Genomic DNA, 18,131 nt, shown 5'->3' with positions numbered 1-18,131 from the left:
TGCTTAATTTTTACATTGATCTCTTAGGTTAATTGGACATTTGGGCTGCCATCCGCACCGCGCCTACTAATACTAATACCTATTTTTCACCAATTGGGGGGCCGATTAAGAAAACCAAAAAACAAACGCTACGACGTGGCCTTTTTCTTTTTTTTTCTGTGGGGAAAGTTTCAAATTTGTATTAAAAGAAAAAGAACTGTAGAGAGAAAAAGAGAACCGATGAAGGCAAGAACATAAGCATGGCATGTACATTCAAAAGAGAGCTTATAATCGATGCTAAAGGAGTGGATCTTGAGAACAAAATGTTGAGAAGAGTTCTTTTGATGTCTTGGATCACCTAGGAGCAATTTGTATTCCAAGTTGCAACTCGGAGTGTTTTGCTTTCCTTTGGCATGCCAAAAACCGTCCTCTTAGGACACACTATGGCCGAGCGAGCTTTCCGGACAAACTCCAGAGTCAACCTTTGGTATGCAATTATACATTGTCTTAAGGAATTACAAGGAGCGAAGTCTATTATTTGCCATTTTGGGCTTCCATCGATAAATGCTCCATCTCCATGGTTCGTCTCGTCTCCACTCGTTCGTCCTGTTTTCCATCCTTCGATCTTTCGAATTTTTCATGCCTCCGTTGCAGCTTTCCAATCCTTTTTCAGTTCGCTATTAGCTCATCGATTGCCTTGTTTTGGATCGACCAGGGGCGTCAGCAGCATGAAGATCCTCTGTCCGCCGAGCCCTTGCTTGATCTCGGCTCATCCGACTCTTCTCACGGCATCAATGCGGCGACAAATTCCTCCAAATCGTCCAAGCGCGAGGGCCTCAGTGCTTGGGCGAGATCCTTGTGTCCTCTGGGTAAGGCTAGGCTGAGCTTGCAGCGAGCAAGAATGGTGAAACATCAAGTAGCTTCTTGAATCGCAAGAGTTGTGAACATTTGGACTTAATGTTGTCTGCACAAGAATTATCAAACTGTGAACATTTGGGGTTAATGCTGTTTGCACAAGAATCATCAAACATCCAGTAGTTTCTTGAATCAGAAGAGTTGTGAAACATTTTTGGGCTTGATGTTGTCTGCATTTCAGGAGCTTATCTCTGCTGTCAAGTAGCCTTCCAAGGCATTTTCACGAGCCTGGTGCTCTACTTGAAGAGAGTGAGGCAAGAAGATAACGCTACAGCGGCTGCCACCGTCACAGCCGTCCTGGGCACTGGCTTCTGCACTTCATTCTTCACAGCTTTCTTGAGCGATGGGTATTTGGGGCGCTTATGGACTAGCGTCCTCGTCTTGAATGTGCTCTTGCTGGTATGTAGATCTGTTTGCTGAATCGTCGAAAGAAGAGGAACGGAATGGATCATCACGAAAATTTTCAAGTAAGACGTTTTTTGCTGGTTTTCCACATCGCAGGGATGCACTTTGTTAAGCCTCATCACACAGCTGCAGCTCAATTCCGCGGCCTTCTTTACAGTTTCTCTGTACCTTACGGGATTGGGCTATGCATGGTTTAAGCCAGGCCTCGCAGCTCTTGGAGGAGATCAATTCGATACCCCCCACGAAAGAAATTCCTTCTACAACCGTCTCTTTGTGGCCGGGACTATCGGCGAAATCTTTGCTCTTACAGTGGTGACTTACCTCGAGAACGCCGGACGATGGGCAGCAGGTTACTGGATCTGCACAGGAGCAGTGGGGATCGGGGTCGTTTGCCTGTTGGGGATGTCGGGATTGCGGTATAAGCCGAGAGAGAATCCTTTCACGCGTATTTTGCAGGTCGTGGTAGCTGCAACGAGGAATTGCAGCGTGGAGGTGCCGGCGGATTCGCAGGCACTGTATGAACCATTGAGGGGAGGATTACATGGCCGGATAGTCCACACGGATAAGTTCAGGTGAGGACAACGCTCGCGAAGGAAGACGGAATCTCAACGTCGATGATCATTTTCGGTTGATCTTCGGAGGTTTTTGCTTAGTAATTCTGTTGCCGTGCACCTTGTTGATCTTCGCTCGATCTTCGGATGCTCTTTGCTTAGTAATCCTGATCGCAGCTGTTGCCGTCCATCCTTAGGTTTCTGGACAAGGCAGCCACGATCGCCGACACAGAAAACGAATTGGAAGCAGCAACAACCACAGCAGGAGCTGCAGCAAATCCATGGAAGCTCTGCAGCGTGACGCAGGTGGAAGAAGTGAAGAGTCTTGTACGCATTCTGCCGTTATGGCTGACTCTTCTTTGCAAAGCAGCCGCTACCTCGCAGCTCACAAGCCTGTTCGTAGAGCAGGGAGACGTTATGGACGCCAAAGTGGGAAGCTTTGAGATCGCCCCTGCTTCCATGACGCTGTTCAACATGATCGCCAGGATCGTCTTCGCCATAGCCTTCGACTATGGCAAGCGTCTCTACAGCCAAAGACGACGGAATTTCTCATCTCCGTCTATGGAACGGAAGCCTCCCTCGACGGAATCCAAGGCTCCCTCCACAGAATCAAAGGTTCCCGACTCCCAACTCCGGTTTGCGTTGACGGAACCCCTTTCCATCGACGGAACCCGTCGCCGGAACCTCTCTTCGTCCACAGCCTCCACACACGCCGGCACGTCGTCCTCTTCCCCTTCACGCCCCCCCTCCTATCCTTTCCTCCAAATCTCCATCGCCTTCGTGACCGCCACGCTCGCCATGCTCGTCGCCGCTGCCGTGGAAGCTGCCCGCCTGGCCGCTTTCCGCAACGGCAACACCGTCTCCATCCTCTGGCTGGTCCCGCAGTACGCCTTCGAGGGCATTGCGCTCGTGTGCGGCGCGGTGGGCGAGGCCGATTTATTCTATGCTGGAGTTCATCCGGGCATACGTGGTCTGAGCAGCTCGCTACCTGTGCTGTATCGCGGTCTAGGCAGCTACATCAGTTCTCTTCTCGTCACGGTAGTGACTGCGATCACCACGGCTGGCGGGCAAGCAGGCTGGATCGCCTCAGACCTCGATGAAGGTCACCTCGACTACTATTTCCTTCTCCTCGCCGGAATTATGGTCGTAGATTTCATCGTATTTCTCGCCCTTGCTCGTGGATTCTCGTATCTTACCTCTCAGGATGAAGAAAACAAAGCAACAAGATAGCACATTTGAAGATACAACTAATATACACTTTATATAGAGGAATACTCTATGTACAAGGGGGAAGCTCAACACCAACGGGCAGCCCACCCGATGTGCCCGTAATTCCGATAGCATCAAACCAATTCGGATAACCAAATGCAATCGTTGGCAAACATGTCCGCACTACTCGAAGATATCGGAATTACGGCCACATCATTGCTCGAATCCGACAAGTGAGACGTTGGCCTCAGCCTGCCGGAAACACCCACTATCGGAGGAATTTTGGCTCATGTGCCCAGGGGGGGTCAGAGAAGTTTTACTTTCGTAGATAGGAATCATCACACATAAGTTTTACTTTTGTAGATACTTTCCACCATAGGTTTTTCCTACAACTTTTCAGGTTTTAAGGCCAAAATATATCTAAAATATGAAAAAAATACAAGGACTTTAAATATTGCAAAGTTAAATTGCTAGGCCAATTTTGAAAACTATTGTACATAGATTGTTGGTTTTTTTACCATACATAGATTGTCAGTTTTTTGTGAACATTGCCCACTACCTTCAATGATCCCAAATCTGTCTTCAAAGCTTCTTTTAAGTTATATCAAAGATAAGAAAATCATGGATATTCATGAACACTAGTGTTTGTAAAGTACTTTTAAGCACAAAACAAGCTGAGGGTAGAGGATTGGCATCTAATTTCTGTGCTAAATACTTCTTATAAAATCATTGCGAAAGCAGTAGCTATGTAATAAATATTTATGAATGTATTCTGAAAGTGTCCTCAGTGTTGGACTATGCTATAGCCACCAGCCAATAGTGTATCATGTTGAGGTTTGATTTTGATCAAGCTTATGATAGAGTGAGATAGGATTATATCCTAATGGTGTTGCAGTTGGTTTTTGGGTCAAGTTTTGGCAGGATGGTAGGAACATTATTTGGGAATGCCTTGACAATTTTGTGCTTGAATGGGGGTACAATGAGTGGCAATTTGAACTACTATGATCATTAAGGCAAGGCTTCCCTCTAGCCCCATTGTTGTTCTCATTATGCATTGTGCCTCTAGTTCAATTAATTAAGAAGGGGGTTGTGGAGGGGAAAATTAAGAATGTAGTGTAACCTTCTAGAACTCATGTATGCCCTTAGTCGTTTGTAGATGATTTGGTGGCTCTTTCTATTGAATGTAAAGACAGTGTGGATAATTTGTATGTGGCCTTGGAAAGATTTTGTGAAGTTTCAGGGTCAATGTGGAGTTGGCCAAAACTTGTGCTCTTAGGAGCGATCAAGGAAGTAGATCAAGCTGGCTGAATGAATTGGTTGACAAAGGCATGGTAATTAGGTGTTTGGTTGACAAAGGCATGGTAATTAGGTGTTTGGGGCTTCTATTAGTTGTTGGGGTTTCACTTAGGCAAAGATTTGATTGGTTGACAAAGGCATGGTAATTAGGTGTTTGGGGCTTCTATTAGTTGTTGGGGTTTCACTTAGGCAAAGATTTGATTGGTTCCCAATGAATTGGTTGACAAAGGCATGGTAATTAGGTGTTTGGGGCTTCTATTAGTTGTTGGGGTTTCACTTAGGCAAAGATTTGATTGGTTCAAAGACAAGATAAGGCAAAAGGTGAGGCAATGGCACGGGGTAAATATGGGGTGGAATGCTAGAGTGCTAGTTTTAAAACATTTTTTTCAACCTCTACTACTTATCTGGCCACTATTTGGCGATTCAAGAGAGGTCATTGGTTAGATTGAGAAACTCCTAAGGGCTTTCCTCTTGGTGGAGAGGGAGAAACGTAGGTGGCACTACTATGAAGGTGTCTTGAAGGAGGTTATGAAGGCATCCCAGAAAATCATCGAGGGAATATTGTATTGATTTGTCAATGGCTCCCATGATTGTTTGAATATCAGCATTGTGGATGGAATGCACAAAGTGGCTTATTGAGCATGGTAAGGGGAGAGATGCGGGTGTGTGAAAGAAAATGACTTGGTATGATTGACTCTGCTTGTGGGACCCGCTGCTTGAAATTGCAAGTTTAATGTGTTGGTTGAGGCACGGAAAGCCTGTGGTCATCTGATGTTGTCAGGGGGTCCCCCTATCCTAATCTTCAATGCATTCTCATGTATGGCTTTGTGTTCCTTGATCTCTTCTTGAATATCCATGGTCACTTCCTTCTTTATTATTTGTACTTCAGTATGAACTAGGTCTTTAATTGTAGAGATTGGTTGAGGTGTAGGGGGAGAGGCCTTACAAGACTGCACAACCGCATCAATTATAGAGCCTACTTCCTAGGTCCTTTAAAGGACCTCAAATCTAAATGTCACATCTGCTAGTTGAATCCTCAACTCTCTTACCCTTTGCTATAGATTTAAAAATTTGCTCATGGTATCCAAACGGTCAATTCAGAGGGTTTTTTGCCTAATAATGGGTCGGTTTTGCATACTAAGAGGGTGTCATAGCTACCATTGTAGCATATTGAGTCTTCCTAGTTGAGGTTTTTGAGGTTGATCAAAGCTGAACAGCTGTGCAACCCATGTTTTGACAACTAGGGCTGTTGTAGAGACGAGGATGGAGGTGGCACTAGGACCTAGGACCTTGGCAATGAAGAGAGAGAGAGACGAGGATGAAGGTGGCACTAGGCCAGTCTCTCTCTCTCTCTCTCTCTCTCTCTCTCTCTCTCTCTCTCTCTCTCACACACACACACACACACACACACACACATGCACGTACGCACGCATGCATGTGTGTATTATAGATTTCATCTAACTATTAGATGTTTCCATTTTTTTATCCTGACTTTAATCTATATATTAACTTGCTTGGATAACATGTTAAGAACTTAGTTAACGCCTTTTTTAGAAAGGGTTTATAGTCATTTACTCGCTTGAGATTTTAGTTTTCCTTTTTCTTTCTTGCTTATAGTCATGTAGGTTCAATTTAATTGGGTTTTTAAATTAAAAGCAATAGTAATATGCTATACATTTCATTCTACATGCCTTTTAATTTACTCTTGGTATATTATTTGTTTCTTTAATTAATACTAGTATAAAGTCCGTTGCAAGCCAAGGAGGAAAGTCACTCCCATCTCTCCCTAGTTGCCTTAGCAGGTTTGAGATGCTACTAAAATTTTTCTAGCTATATTCTCTTATGAGATGTACAACATTATATGAATATGAAGAAGATTGTTACTCATCTTATGATATCCGTAATCAAAGCTTACAAATAAAATCTCCAAAACATGTGGGAATCGCCCACGGTGATAGTTGCTTCATGTGGTATTATTGGGAGTGTGTTTAGCTACCCTTAATTGGTTCTTATGTACATTTTGATATCCGATGCCAAGGAACAATCTTTATTGTAAGCTTGGCTATTTGCTTTTGCTACAACTTACCCGTTCTTGTCCCTTGAAGAACATTTCCACACCACGGAATTAGAAAATGCAAAATTATATGCTTTCCAAGTAGAGCAATCCAAGAACATTTTGTGCAACAATGCAAATAAACATCTCTAGTGTAGCAACAACTTCGTACTCTGAAGGGTTGCTGATAGTGTTGAGAAATCCTATGTATATCAATTCCATGAAACCTGGTAGGGCATCCTTCAATTGTGATATGAGTGAATTCTCATCCCAATTGAATGACTAAGGCCTCCCGTCAGGTCTTCTCTCTGCATTCAATAGTAACACATTCGTGAAGACTATGCACGGTCCTGAGAAATGGAAGAAGGAGCATTAGAGATGACGCTATTGCAATAATCATTGTCATGATACTCTAAAAGGATGCAAAGAACGTTATTGAACCCAAGCATGAGGCACCTGCCTCCACCTCAAGAGAATCAGTAAGAACACATTGGTAGCCAAACCTTCTATTATAGAGAGGAATATCATTTCTTTCAATCTTGTTGCGAGAAGAGGTGCAAATTTGTGGAATTTTATTTATACGTTGGAGTAGGAACAAATTGGTCTTTGCACTATGTTGAAACAATATAGACCTTTCCAAAGTGGGTTTTGTGAATCCAATTCGAGCCACAACAGTAAACGGTCTCTCATCGTCATCATTCAGGCACATTATAGTGTAGCAGGATGTAGCCCATGGGACTGCTATGCAAATTTGTAGACACTCGAGGTCGCAAGACTCACATCAGACCACAACCAGTTTTGGGATGAATCACCACTCTTTGTTTGGCCTGTAGTACTCTTGTTTTCTAGTCAATATGCTACCTTTCCTTCTCTGCCCTCAATGGAAATCACAATTAATCATGCATTTAGGACTTGCACAAGACTGCCAAATTACACAATTAATCTCTCCCTAGAGGCCATCGCAATAAGAGCAAATCCATTGTAAAGGCTAGATAATGTAACCACCAACCGGAAATACTCTCATCTTCAACGACTTTTTCAATTACTTTTGCTTGCAATAGTAACATTTCTTCATTCTCTACATCTATTCATCCCGGTCTAAGGCGGTTCACTGGATGTCTGTCTCCTCAATGAAATGAGAATATCATAGATTGAAGGGCACGCAGAGCACATTTGATCAAAGGGAAATCCCAAGATGATAAACCTACATACTGATGTCTCACTTGCTAGACAGATCCCTTTGATCAAGCAATGTGCCTTTCTAGAATGTGCACCTTGGTAGTGATTCAAAATTTGAGATGAAGCTTTCATAACGATATTAGTCTAAGGGCTTCCATTCATCAATTTAGATCTAGCAGCTCACGTTCATTCCATGGTCCTAATTGAATAGCCTCGTTAATATATTATAGATTGTGGTCTTCTCTTCTTTTGCTTTTTAATTAAGTGCCTTAATTTTTGTACTTAATTTCTTATTTTAATTGTTTTGTTTACTTAATTACTTAAATTTATTTAATTGCTTTGTTTATTTAATTTCCTTAATTAGTTGGATCCTTTTTGCAAGGGTGTGGAATACTCCCCTTGTTAGATCCTCTCACTTAATTTTCAATCTTCTTTGCACAGAATAATAAGTGATTGCTGCAATTGTGGGCTTCAACATGGGCTTCATCACACCAATCCCCACATCAATCAGGAATGTACCAATCTACATAATGTTTCTACATTTCATCGTGGCTTGCCACGAGTTTCACACTAGTATATTATGATCTAAAGAGCTATCCCCTGTTATTTGTTGAGCACCTACCTAGGAGCAATTGCCAATAGCTTTTGACATATGACTATCAAAGTTGTGAGATGTGGGGACTGATAGATCTGGAGAGAAAAGGGCAACAAAAATAGCTGCTGCCAAGAGGCCATTCCATGCTTAATCTTGACTACTCCCTCTTGCTTCATCCAATGCCTGCTCATGACTACCCAAGGTTGTTGAGTGTGTAACCTGATCAACCACTTTGCACATAAACAATCACACTGGACCTTCAATGGTTCGATACCTAGCCCCCAGCATCCTTGGGCAATGTTACCTACTGTCTCGGGATGGAATGCCAATGGTCACACCATAAGAACTCTCTCGTCATTTTTTTAATAGCTGCAAACGTAGCTTTGGAAAAAGGGAATATAGTGGAAATGTAAACCATGGTTGACAAGATGATGTGCTTGAGAATAGTGATTCTCCTGAACAAATACCGAGTCTTGTCTTTCCATTTGTGAAAGATGCGTCAAACTTTGTCGATGTGTCAACAATCAGCTCTTTGCTTGAGCGTGACTTTGCATCTTAAGGGGCAACCCAAGTGCCTTGGGATAGATGTAGGCTGCTATATTTTGTCATGTAGTCAGCAGGGTGGGATTCACTACTGCCGGTGCCAAAAAGTGTGTAAACACATTTGTGCAAAAGGTTTGCACGTTAGAGCTCAAACCCGCAACCTGTTCTTCACATACGTGAATCTCCTACTAGTGGAATGCGTGCAAGCTTGTGCACATGTGCTGAAAACCATTGCACATAAGTGAAACTGTTGCGTTTCTTGCACCTCCAGCACCGAAAATTCATCTTCGACTTGGCGGTGCCCATACCACCTGCTATGGACAAACCAAAGCACCCTAGATTTATCATGAGGCCACCTTGTATGGGCATTGGCCCATATATGCAGCTCTAAAGATTTGAGAAGACCAAGCATATAGGGGTCTTGAGGGTCACTTTGTAGTAGGATTACATTTTTCATTTACATTATGTAACTTCAATTAGTTCTCTAGATTGCTATATTCCTTTGGGACGAACTTGTGCAATGGATATTTTTCATACAGTAGGTATGCTTGAGTTGTTTCTATGGGTACTTCAACTTTCCCTTGAGGGGAAAGCATAGGGACATTTACAATGGTATGGTAATGTAAAACAATACGTTTGACTTTTAATGAATCACTACACGACCCAACCCTCTCTTGTATTTTCAATGGCTATTCTTGTTCATGGTCCATTGTGATAACACATGTTTGTGTCTGGCTTCTCTACTCTTTTGTACTTTGCACTCACATTCTTCAAACAAAGACTTGTAAGATATCTATTCATAACTATACAATTTTGTACAATCAATGCCAAGAAGCAATGTTAGAAATCAATGTTCTCTATTTCCTTGTCTTGAATCCATTGGTTTCCACAATGCTCATATAAAACTTACACATAATGGGTCTTCCACTGAAGGACACAATACGGAGCTTGAGAAAATTGCCCATAACTGCACTCAACCCAAGGCTTCCAATGTCCATGTAACAAGAGCAACATTTTACTTGTCACACAAAGCCCACTTGTGTAAGCAACACTATCAAGCAAGCCCAAGGAAACAAGGCTAAGAGAGTTGGAAAGAGGGGCATGAAAAACTTTCTAAAGAAATCCTTACCCAAGCTTCACCTAAGCTTCCACATGCAAACTACATCACACTTCCGACCTACATGTCAACACCACATTCTTTGCTTCTTATTAACATATTATAGGTGCAGCCCTCTCCCTTCTGCTCTATAGTACTGAACATAGTGTTACAAAATGGGAAGTTTGGTGTCAAGTTTGACAACATTTACAATTACTGCAATGTATTTCTAAGACTTTGTTCCATTGGTGGCAGGGGTGTCAACTTTGCGGAGTTCTTGTTGGATGGCTGGCCTTCCTCTTGGGTCGACTTTGCAGATGTGGTTTGGGACCCATTCCTCTCTTCTTGCACTCCTGCTTGTTCGTGAGTTGCCAGAATGTTTTTTCTTTCTCTGAAAGGGGTAGAGAAGAAGCCCCCTCTATTCTACCAGAGAGCCCCCGTGTACATGGAGCCAAGTGTTGTAGCTTGTCCAGGGCGGCTAGAAGTCGTTGCTTCAGTCTTGAGAGAACTACGACCTACGGACCTTCCAAGCCTGCTACCTCCACGGCCTGCGAGGGCAAAGGTGTTTCCTCGATTTCTTGGGAGCCAGCAGGTGAAGTCCAAGTTGCTCTGTTTTCATCTCTGACATCCATCTGAGTTTGCGCAGGTGAGTTGTTGACTAGTGGAGGGAAGTCGGTGAGGTCTGTGAAGTCAGGTTTGAAGTATTCTCTTCCAAAAAAGGGTAGAGGGGGTGCATCTTGCATGCAAAATGAAGGATTCTCAATGTGTCATATTTAGCGAAGTGTGAGTTTAGTGGGACAAGAATGACGCAGGGAGGGAGCCATACGTAGGTCTGAGAGGGAGTGGAGGGAGCCTAGATTGCAAGGGACGCATGTCACCATCGTCGTCTCCATCACTGTCCTCCATCACCTCAAAAAACATGGCACCCAATTTTCATTTTTACCATTTCTTAGGTATGAAATGGCAACCATTTCTCAAAGTGCCATATATTTGGTAGAAATGGCAGTTGGAAATGGCAACCAAATCTTGAACTACCATTTCTTATGAAGAAATGTCAACATTTTCTTGTCTGCCATTTCTTAGGAATAAATGGTAGCACAAAATGGCAAATATTTCTTCACTGCCATTTCTTATGAAGAAATGGTAGCACAAAATGGCATCCATTTCTTGACTGCCATTAAAATGGCAGCACACAATGGCAACCTTTTTTTCATTGCCATTTCTTTTGAAAAATTGGCACACAAAATGATCGTCATCTTTTGACTGCCATTTCCTAATGAAGAAATGGCAGCACAATATGGCAGCCACTTCTTGACTGCCATTTCTTATGAAGAAATGGTAGCATAAAATGGCAACCTTGACTATTGCTTCTTACAAAGAAATGGCAGTACCATATGCATGTGTAGTAAAAATACACAACAATCGACCATTTAAGTAATGCAAAGTATCCAATTATTGCCAAACTTTGACTAGCACCATTCACACCAATATCAATGTTTATCATTAGCTCTTTTTCCATAGTTTTTTATTTCCAAGCCGTACCATCAATGTTAGTGCAAGTCTTACCTTCATTATATTAGCATTGATATTACCATCTCTAAGTTACTATTCTGCTGATAAAACTCTAGGAAGCATTGATAAAACTCTAGGAAACATCGATATTGGCATCCAAATCTCCATTGATAATGCTCTGGAAGTAAACATAGCATCAACAAAAGTGTCAAAATCTCCAAAATTGTTTGAGGAACCCTACGAGGTTCTCAAACTATATTCACATTCCAAAACTCTTGTAGAAGGTGCATTGGAAATGATACCTTCTAACACATTTATTTTTAGATCTTCCTTTTCATGCTCCAATTTTGCATCCTAAAATACATGTTTCTTTCTAGGTGCAACTTGAAACACAAAACACCACTGGTTTTCCACTCGATCGAGTTAAAAAACGACCTAAGATATAGTTGATAAAAAATTCATGATATGAAATCCAGGGGCAAGACGCCAATATAAGAAAAAGTATTACTCACTCACAGTGCAACAATAGAATGAATATCTTCACTGACATCATCCCAAAAGTTTTTAAAAACCCACTTAGATCCTTCCTGATTGCAGCTTGAAGCACCTCTACTAAAGAGTTTGAACAACATCATCTCAAATATAAATACATGGAATTTTCTAAAATTCTATTGCACAATGTCTTGTATGGCTCCAAAATAAACTTTTTTCCAATGAGATTTATATCCCTCACAGTAGCTCTACTGCCTTGTGAAAAAATAAATTTTCATGACACCTTGATCAAATTTGTTGCACTTTATGCCAATTTTCTCCACGCCGACATTGCATTGCACAAATGGTACTACATATCAGAGAATGGATTTTTCTTTAGTGTATACATAAAGGTTATAAATGAATATAAATGAAAACAATATTGTTATAACTATACATCACAACACTGTGCAATTCTTCCTCCCTCTGTGCCACGATCTCCTTTTTTTGAATGAGTATCATTGATATGGTGCACATTCTCCTTATAATACCTTTGCACCATGTGTAATCACACAAGACCCATTGAAAAATATTACGATTGGTGATGAATTTTTTGGATACCAAGGAGCTTGAAGACATTTACAAAAAGAACATTGGAACTACTACATTATGTCACAAAATACTAGTTCCATAATTAAAAATGCACTAGATGAATGAAAAAAATATTTTTTTTGTAGTGGTACAGTTTTTTTAATTATAATTATGTCAATAAGCTCTCTAGAAAAATTAATAGCATCAATATTTCCATTTAAAAAAATGTTGCTAGTTGGAATATAGTGTAACCTTGCTGTATTGATCAAACACATGTCAAAGTGCCTCTTAAAATTGGTATAAACATAGCATGTACTCATGGAGTTTCAGGTGGATCAAATATCAGTTTCATGGTAGGGCATGCCTATTTTCACATTTCTTATGTACCATGCATCATGTATGAGTGTTAAAGATATGCATCTGGTGTTCTTCTACCATGTATGTGTGTGTGTGTGTGTGCGCGTGCGCACGTGCACATGCATGTGCATGTTTGTGTGCGTGTGCATGTGTGCATGCATGTGTTTGCCTGTGTGTGTGTGTGTGTGTGTGTGTGTCCAATAGGTATAATGCTTTGCATATGACTAAAACATACTAAGATCCTTGTTGTTGCAAAGTTTGAGGTGGACCACGTATCATTTGCATGGTTAGGCATGCATATTTCCACAAGTCCTTCTAGGCATTGCATATGAGTGTTAAAATACTTCATCATTGTGCTTTTAGCATATGTATGTATATCTAATGGGTATGATAGTTTTCATACATTTTAATGAGAGTAAGATACTTTTTCTTGCAATTTTTAATGTGGGTTGGACATCATTTGTATGGTTGGGAATGCATATTTTGACAATTCTTACCATGCATCATGCATGAGTTTAAAAAATAAGTATTGGTGTGCTTTGAACCTATGTGTGTATGTCTAATAGGTATGATATTTTGGGTAGCACTTAAAGAGACTTAGAAACTTGTCTAATAGGTATGATATTTTGGGTAGGACTTAAAGAGACTTAGAAACTTGTGCTTGTAAATTTTATGTGGATTAAATAACCTTTACATGGTTGGGCATGTGTATTTTCACATTTCTTACCTTGCAACATTCATAAGTAGACCCAGTTGAATGGTGTCAGTATATTTGTCATTAGCCTTATCTCTATCCTTATGAGCTTGATTAGCTTGTCTTTTCTTTCTTCTCTAGCTTCTCGTTTATCCTATCCTATAGAGTCCAATACTTCCTCAAATATTGGAACAATTTGTTTACCTTTTTACAAACCTTTACAAGATATCTTCTATCGTTTTGCTAGATCCAAAGAGGTACTTACATCTTCCATTTTCTCCTAAGAAGAAACACTTACCTTTGTAGAGGACAATGATGATTTTTTAAAGGCAGGTTTCTCAAGTATGGCAAGCAGCATAGAAGCCCTGAGGTACGGCTAGCTTGCCGCGCGAATGTGGACGAGAGGGAAGAGGCATGCCCAATCAAGCAGAGCTTCCATTGCAATCCCAGCTACTAGAATCCATCTCATGCGGTCGTATGCCTTATCCAAGTCAATGCCATCAAGTCGTCCTCACCAACTAAACAATTTCCTAAACAAAAAGAAGTAAAATACAATGCGTTCTGAATCAAAAGAAAAGACATCATTCCCATACAAATTTTACCATTTGATATAGAGTGTTGTCAATGGTCTCACTATAGGCTTCAAGTTGTCATCACCAACTAAACAATTTCCTGAACAAAAAGAAGTAAAATACAATGCTCACCATATAATTGAAATGAACATCCTAACATGCACATTATGCATGAAGAAAAGTGTTTCACAAACTTAACCTCTCTCTAACTTAAACCAAAAGAACCCTTGCCACAAGCAATCTAATCAAACATCAATACCCTTCATATAAGAAACAGCTTAGTTTTGTACATGCCTACTTGGTTTTCAATTCCAATCCTACTTAATATGCATGCTTGCTTGCTTCTCAAATCCAAGCCATATAGTATTTCTAAGCTCCACCATAAAATTGAAACCGTAAAGAGAAGATTCTTTAGACAACAATACTCCTTAGATATGCAAAAGTAGGATCAAGACATTTCTTATAATGTTTAGGGTGTTATTCTCTAATTCACATGCATTCTTTACTTTCTGAGCATTTATAATGTCTTACTCAAACTATTCAATTTTTCTCCAACTCAATTAAGAAGATCTCATTCTTCTGACCTGTCCCCCAATGGTCTACAAAGGCTCCCAAAGCATAGATTCTGTAACATATCAACACCACAAAATACGAGAGAGAGAGAGAGAGAGAGAGAGGATTAACAAAACCATAAGAATTGAAAGAAATCCCATTAAATCTCTAAAGAACAAGCAAGCAAACAATAATATGCACCCTTCTGAATACTTAAACTAGATATTAAAGCCATCGGACATATATACTATTTTACAAGCATTATGAGTAACCTCAATGCAGGGTTCTCTCTTAAGCACTCCATGACAAGAATTGAAGGCAAGGTGAGTGTATCGATATTGCTACAGCTAGAGCCTAGAAGAGATGATAACACATCTACAACAAGCAGTTTATGGAGAAGAAGATAAAGCTCAAAAGCATGAGAGATTGGGGGCAGGGGCGAAACTAAAAACAGTCTATGTATACTCTCGAGGAATGGCGGGTGAAATTGAAACCAGTATGTATATCCTCTCAAGAAAGGGAGGGCTAATTCTAGCTTATGAATGTGAGTGAAGTGGTTTTTTTGGGGCTAAAAATGACATAAAAGTCTATTAGAATAGCCCTTTCATATCAAATGGAGCCTTAAATTCGCCTTTGGGCTAAAATTCACCCTTAATTTTCCCACTGTATAGCACCCATTTGTGCTCATAAACCTTGAACAAAATCTCAAAAGTCCTTAGAGACCACCAAAAACCAGTCAGCAATAGAGCCAAACTATGAGTCGCTGCCTTACGGATAACGCATCGACTTAGTCAATCGTTGCTTTATAATGCAGTGACAACTGACATGTGGACTACCAATTGGCCACCCACCCTCACACCACCTCACCGAACACCACATGGCATTTAATGAACTCACAACTATCAATTTAGAGGTCAACCCCCACCTTAAGGTTAATGTAGCGACTTGAAAGCTGCTACTATATTAGTCATTGCTACTATATTTGACCCACTACTTTACCAACCATAATTGCTATATTCACCCATTACATTATTCAAACGTGCTGCTTTAAGAGTCGTTGCTATATTGCTAACACATCAAGACTGACAACACAATGACTCCCTAAGTCACTACTTTAAGGCTAATGCAATGTCTGCTACTTTAAGGAATAGAAATGCATAGAGACTGATTACAACCAGGTGGAGTAGGCAACACATGCACCTGAGGTATGGGTGAGAGGTGTTGAACCCAATTGGAGGATAGTGCTTTAAAAATTAGTTAACACTCCATCTAACACCACATTGTCAGTTCCATCTGAGATCTTGACCTTAAGTTCATACTCGATATATGATCCCACACACATGATCCCACACACATGGAGTCCTTGAGCTTGGAGGACGCTATGAGCTTTGAAGCTGAAATGGGGGAAAACTTAAACCCGAAAACTGGGGCCTCCATGGCTCCTAACTCTAGCTGTATAAGACCCTAATCCCACACCCTTCTACTATAGCCTCGCATTTGATGGAGCCATTCTCTAATTTAATGGGACAGTTCTCGGCTTGTATGACCCCGACCTACTAGTCAACCCCTTTGCCAGGCAAACTAGAGTGGCTGAAGGATAGCAAGACCCACCACCAATGTCCATATCAGGTAATGCTCAAAGGAATCCCATACCCACGTCTCAGCTGGGGAGCTTGTAGGGATGCATTCTCAATTCTATGAGGGCAAACCATCCTTCATGAGAATGTCTAAGCCTTGGGTACCCAAGTTCTAGCCACCAAGCCCCAATGGGTAGGGAAATGATCAAATGGATTTTAGGGAGAGCACCTTATCACATCCAATGGTCCCTCGCCCGAATTCGTACACCACTTGGGGGGAGCTTCAGAAATCCTTTCCCCACGACGGACCTTTCTAAGGAAGTTGAAGACCCTAAGATGATCTACATCATCGATGATCCAACAATCAAGCAAGAACATGCCTTGCTTGGTTTACTGCATGAGTTTCAAGACTATTTTGCTTGGAAATATATGGATAAGAAGGGTGTGCCAACCCAAGTTTTACAACATACCATCCCTATGAATTTGTGGAAGTTTTGGAGGAGCTCATTTAGGCATTGCTAGAGGCCACTTTGTTTGGAGAGCTTACGGCCCGTAAAGTATTACAAGCCGGGTTATGGTAGCCAATGCTCTTCATAGATGCAATCGAGTTCATCAAACCCTGTGATCATTGCCAATGCATCTTCATACCTTATAGCCAAGTCTATATTCTTTTGACTGGAGTTCTCACAAACTAGCCTTTTGAAAAGTGGGTATAGATTTTGTAGGTCCGATTAGCCAAGTTGCTAAAGGGACTCGAGACCATTACATTATACTAGCCACATACTATTTCACCAATTGGGCAAACGCCAGAGCCACAAGGAAAGTGGATCCCAGAGCCACTGCTAAGTTCCTATATGAAAATGTAATATCTTGCTTCAGCCTTCCACTTGAAATTGTGAGTGACAGATGGATGCACTTTGTAAATGACACGATTTAAATATTGATGAGTGCGTTCCTCATTGTGCATCGGAAAGAGGATTACCAAACAGTGAGCGAGCCAAAAAAAGTGAGCAATACAAAAAAACAAAAGATTTATAAATCCCCTACTTGAGTATCAAAAAAATATAATTTAATCAAAGGTCCATATGTTTCCTCAATGCTAGAATGCTAAATATGCATATAACTTTTAGCCGCTAACACTAATTCACATCCTCCATAAGAAAGTTGGTATGTTTCATTGCCAAGTCATCATTAGTATCAAAGACAATCAAATTATCTCTTTCCACCATAGTTATTGAGATCATTAATGCAACCTTCCACACAAGTGGGGGGTTTCCAAGGCACCATGGGTATTCATTCTAACATAATCATAGTAGGTGGGATCCAATTGATATACCTTGCCACCCACTACATGAATGTAGAGACAAGGAAGGTTATCTTTATTAGCTTTGGTATCCTCTATATCTTTGACCTATCCCACATCTTCAAAACTCATTCCTTGGAGGTTCACAAAACAATGAACCTTGTGGATCTTATGAAGTTCATTATTGTATATGTCTAAATAGCCTCCCCTATGAAGGGTAACCCCATCAAAAACTAACACCTCTGCAGCCTTTGTCTTTCCCTTACCAGCCATTTTTGCAACTTATGTTAACAAAATAAACAAGGAAACAACATCAATAGAATGAATACTTAAACATCATATATGCATTAAGAATTATTGCACCCATAAAGCAAGCAAATATTCACATTAAGAAAGTTTACAATCAAAACTTTCACAAATTACTATACACATAATTTGAGATTATCAAGAATGGCACTAGTGCCATTCCTTACAAGAGGTTGTGAAGATTGGCACCAATGCCATTCTCCATAGCTGAATATGAGAGCTTGGAGAATGTCACTAGTGCCATTCCTCACAAAGGGATGTGGAGACTAAGACCTATACCATTCTCCACAAACTCACATACAGAGTACTACTTGTGCCATTCTCCATGATCAAATTTAATAAAGTCTCCCATATGCAAATGTCTCTCCTATGCAG

At 40.9% G+C, this 18,131-nt stretch overlaps 1 protein-coding gene across 1 annotated transcript; it reads left to right on the top strand.

Moving 5' to 3' along the window:
- Positions 1-387: 387 nt before the first annotated feature.
- On the top strand, positions 388-3,522 carry LOC147895910 (protein NRT1/ PTR FAMILY 7.2-like). Its single transcript, XM_087383192.1, has 5 exons — positions 388-559; positions 695-848; positions 1,076-1,293; positions 1,396-1,871; positions 2,048-3,522. Exons 1-5 carry the CDS (start codon positions 557-559, stop codon positions 3,078-3,080), a joined length of 1,884 nt encoding a protein of 627 aa, XP_087239318.1. The 5' UTR covers positions 388-556; the 3' UTR covers positions 3,081-3,522.
- The last annotated feature ends 14,609 nt before the right edge of the window (positions 3,523-18,131 follow it).

The sequence above is a fragment of the Dipteris shenzhenensis genome, chromosome 12, assembly GCF_047967505.1.
Source record: "Dipteris shenzhenensis isolate YYH24624 ecotype China chromosome 12, Dip_SZ_1.0, whole genome shotgun sequence".
Classification (NCBI taxonomy): Eukaryota; Viridiplantae; Streptophyta; class Polypodiopsida; order Gleicheniales; family Dipteridaceae; genus Dipteris; species Dipteris shenzhenensis.
This window is presented reverse-complemented; position numbering and strand designations above follow the sequence as displayed.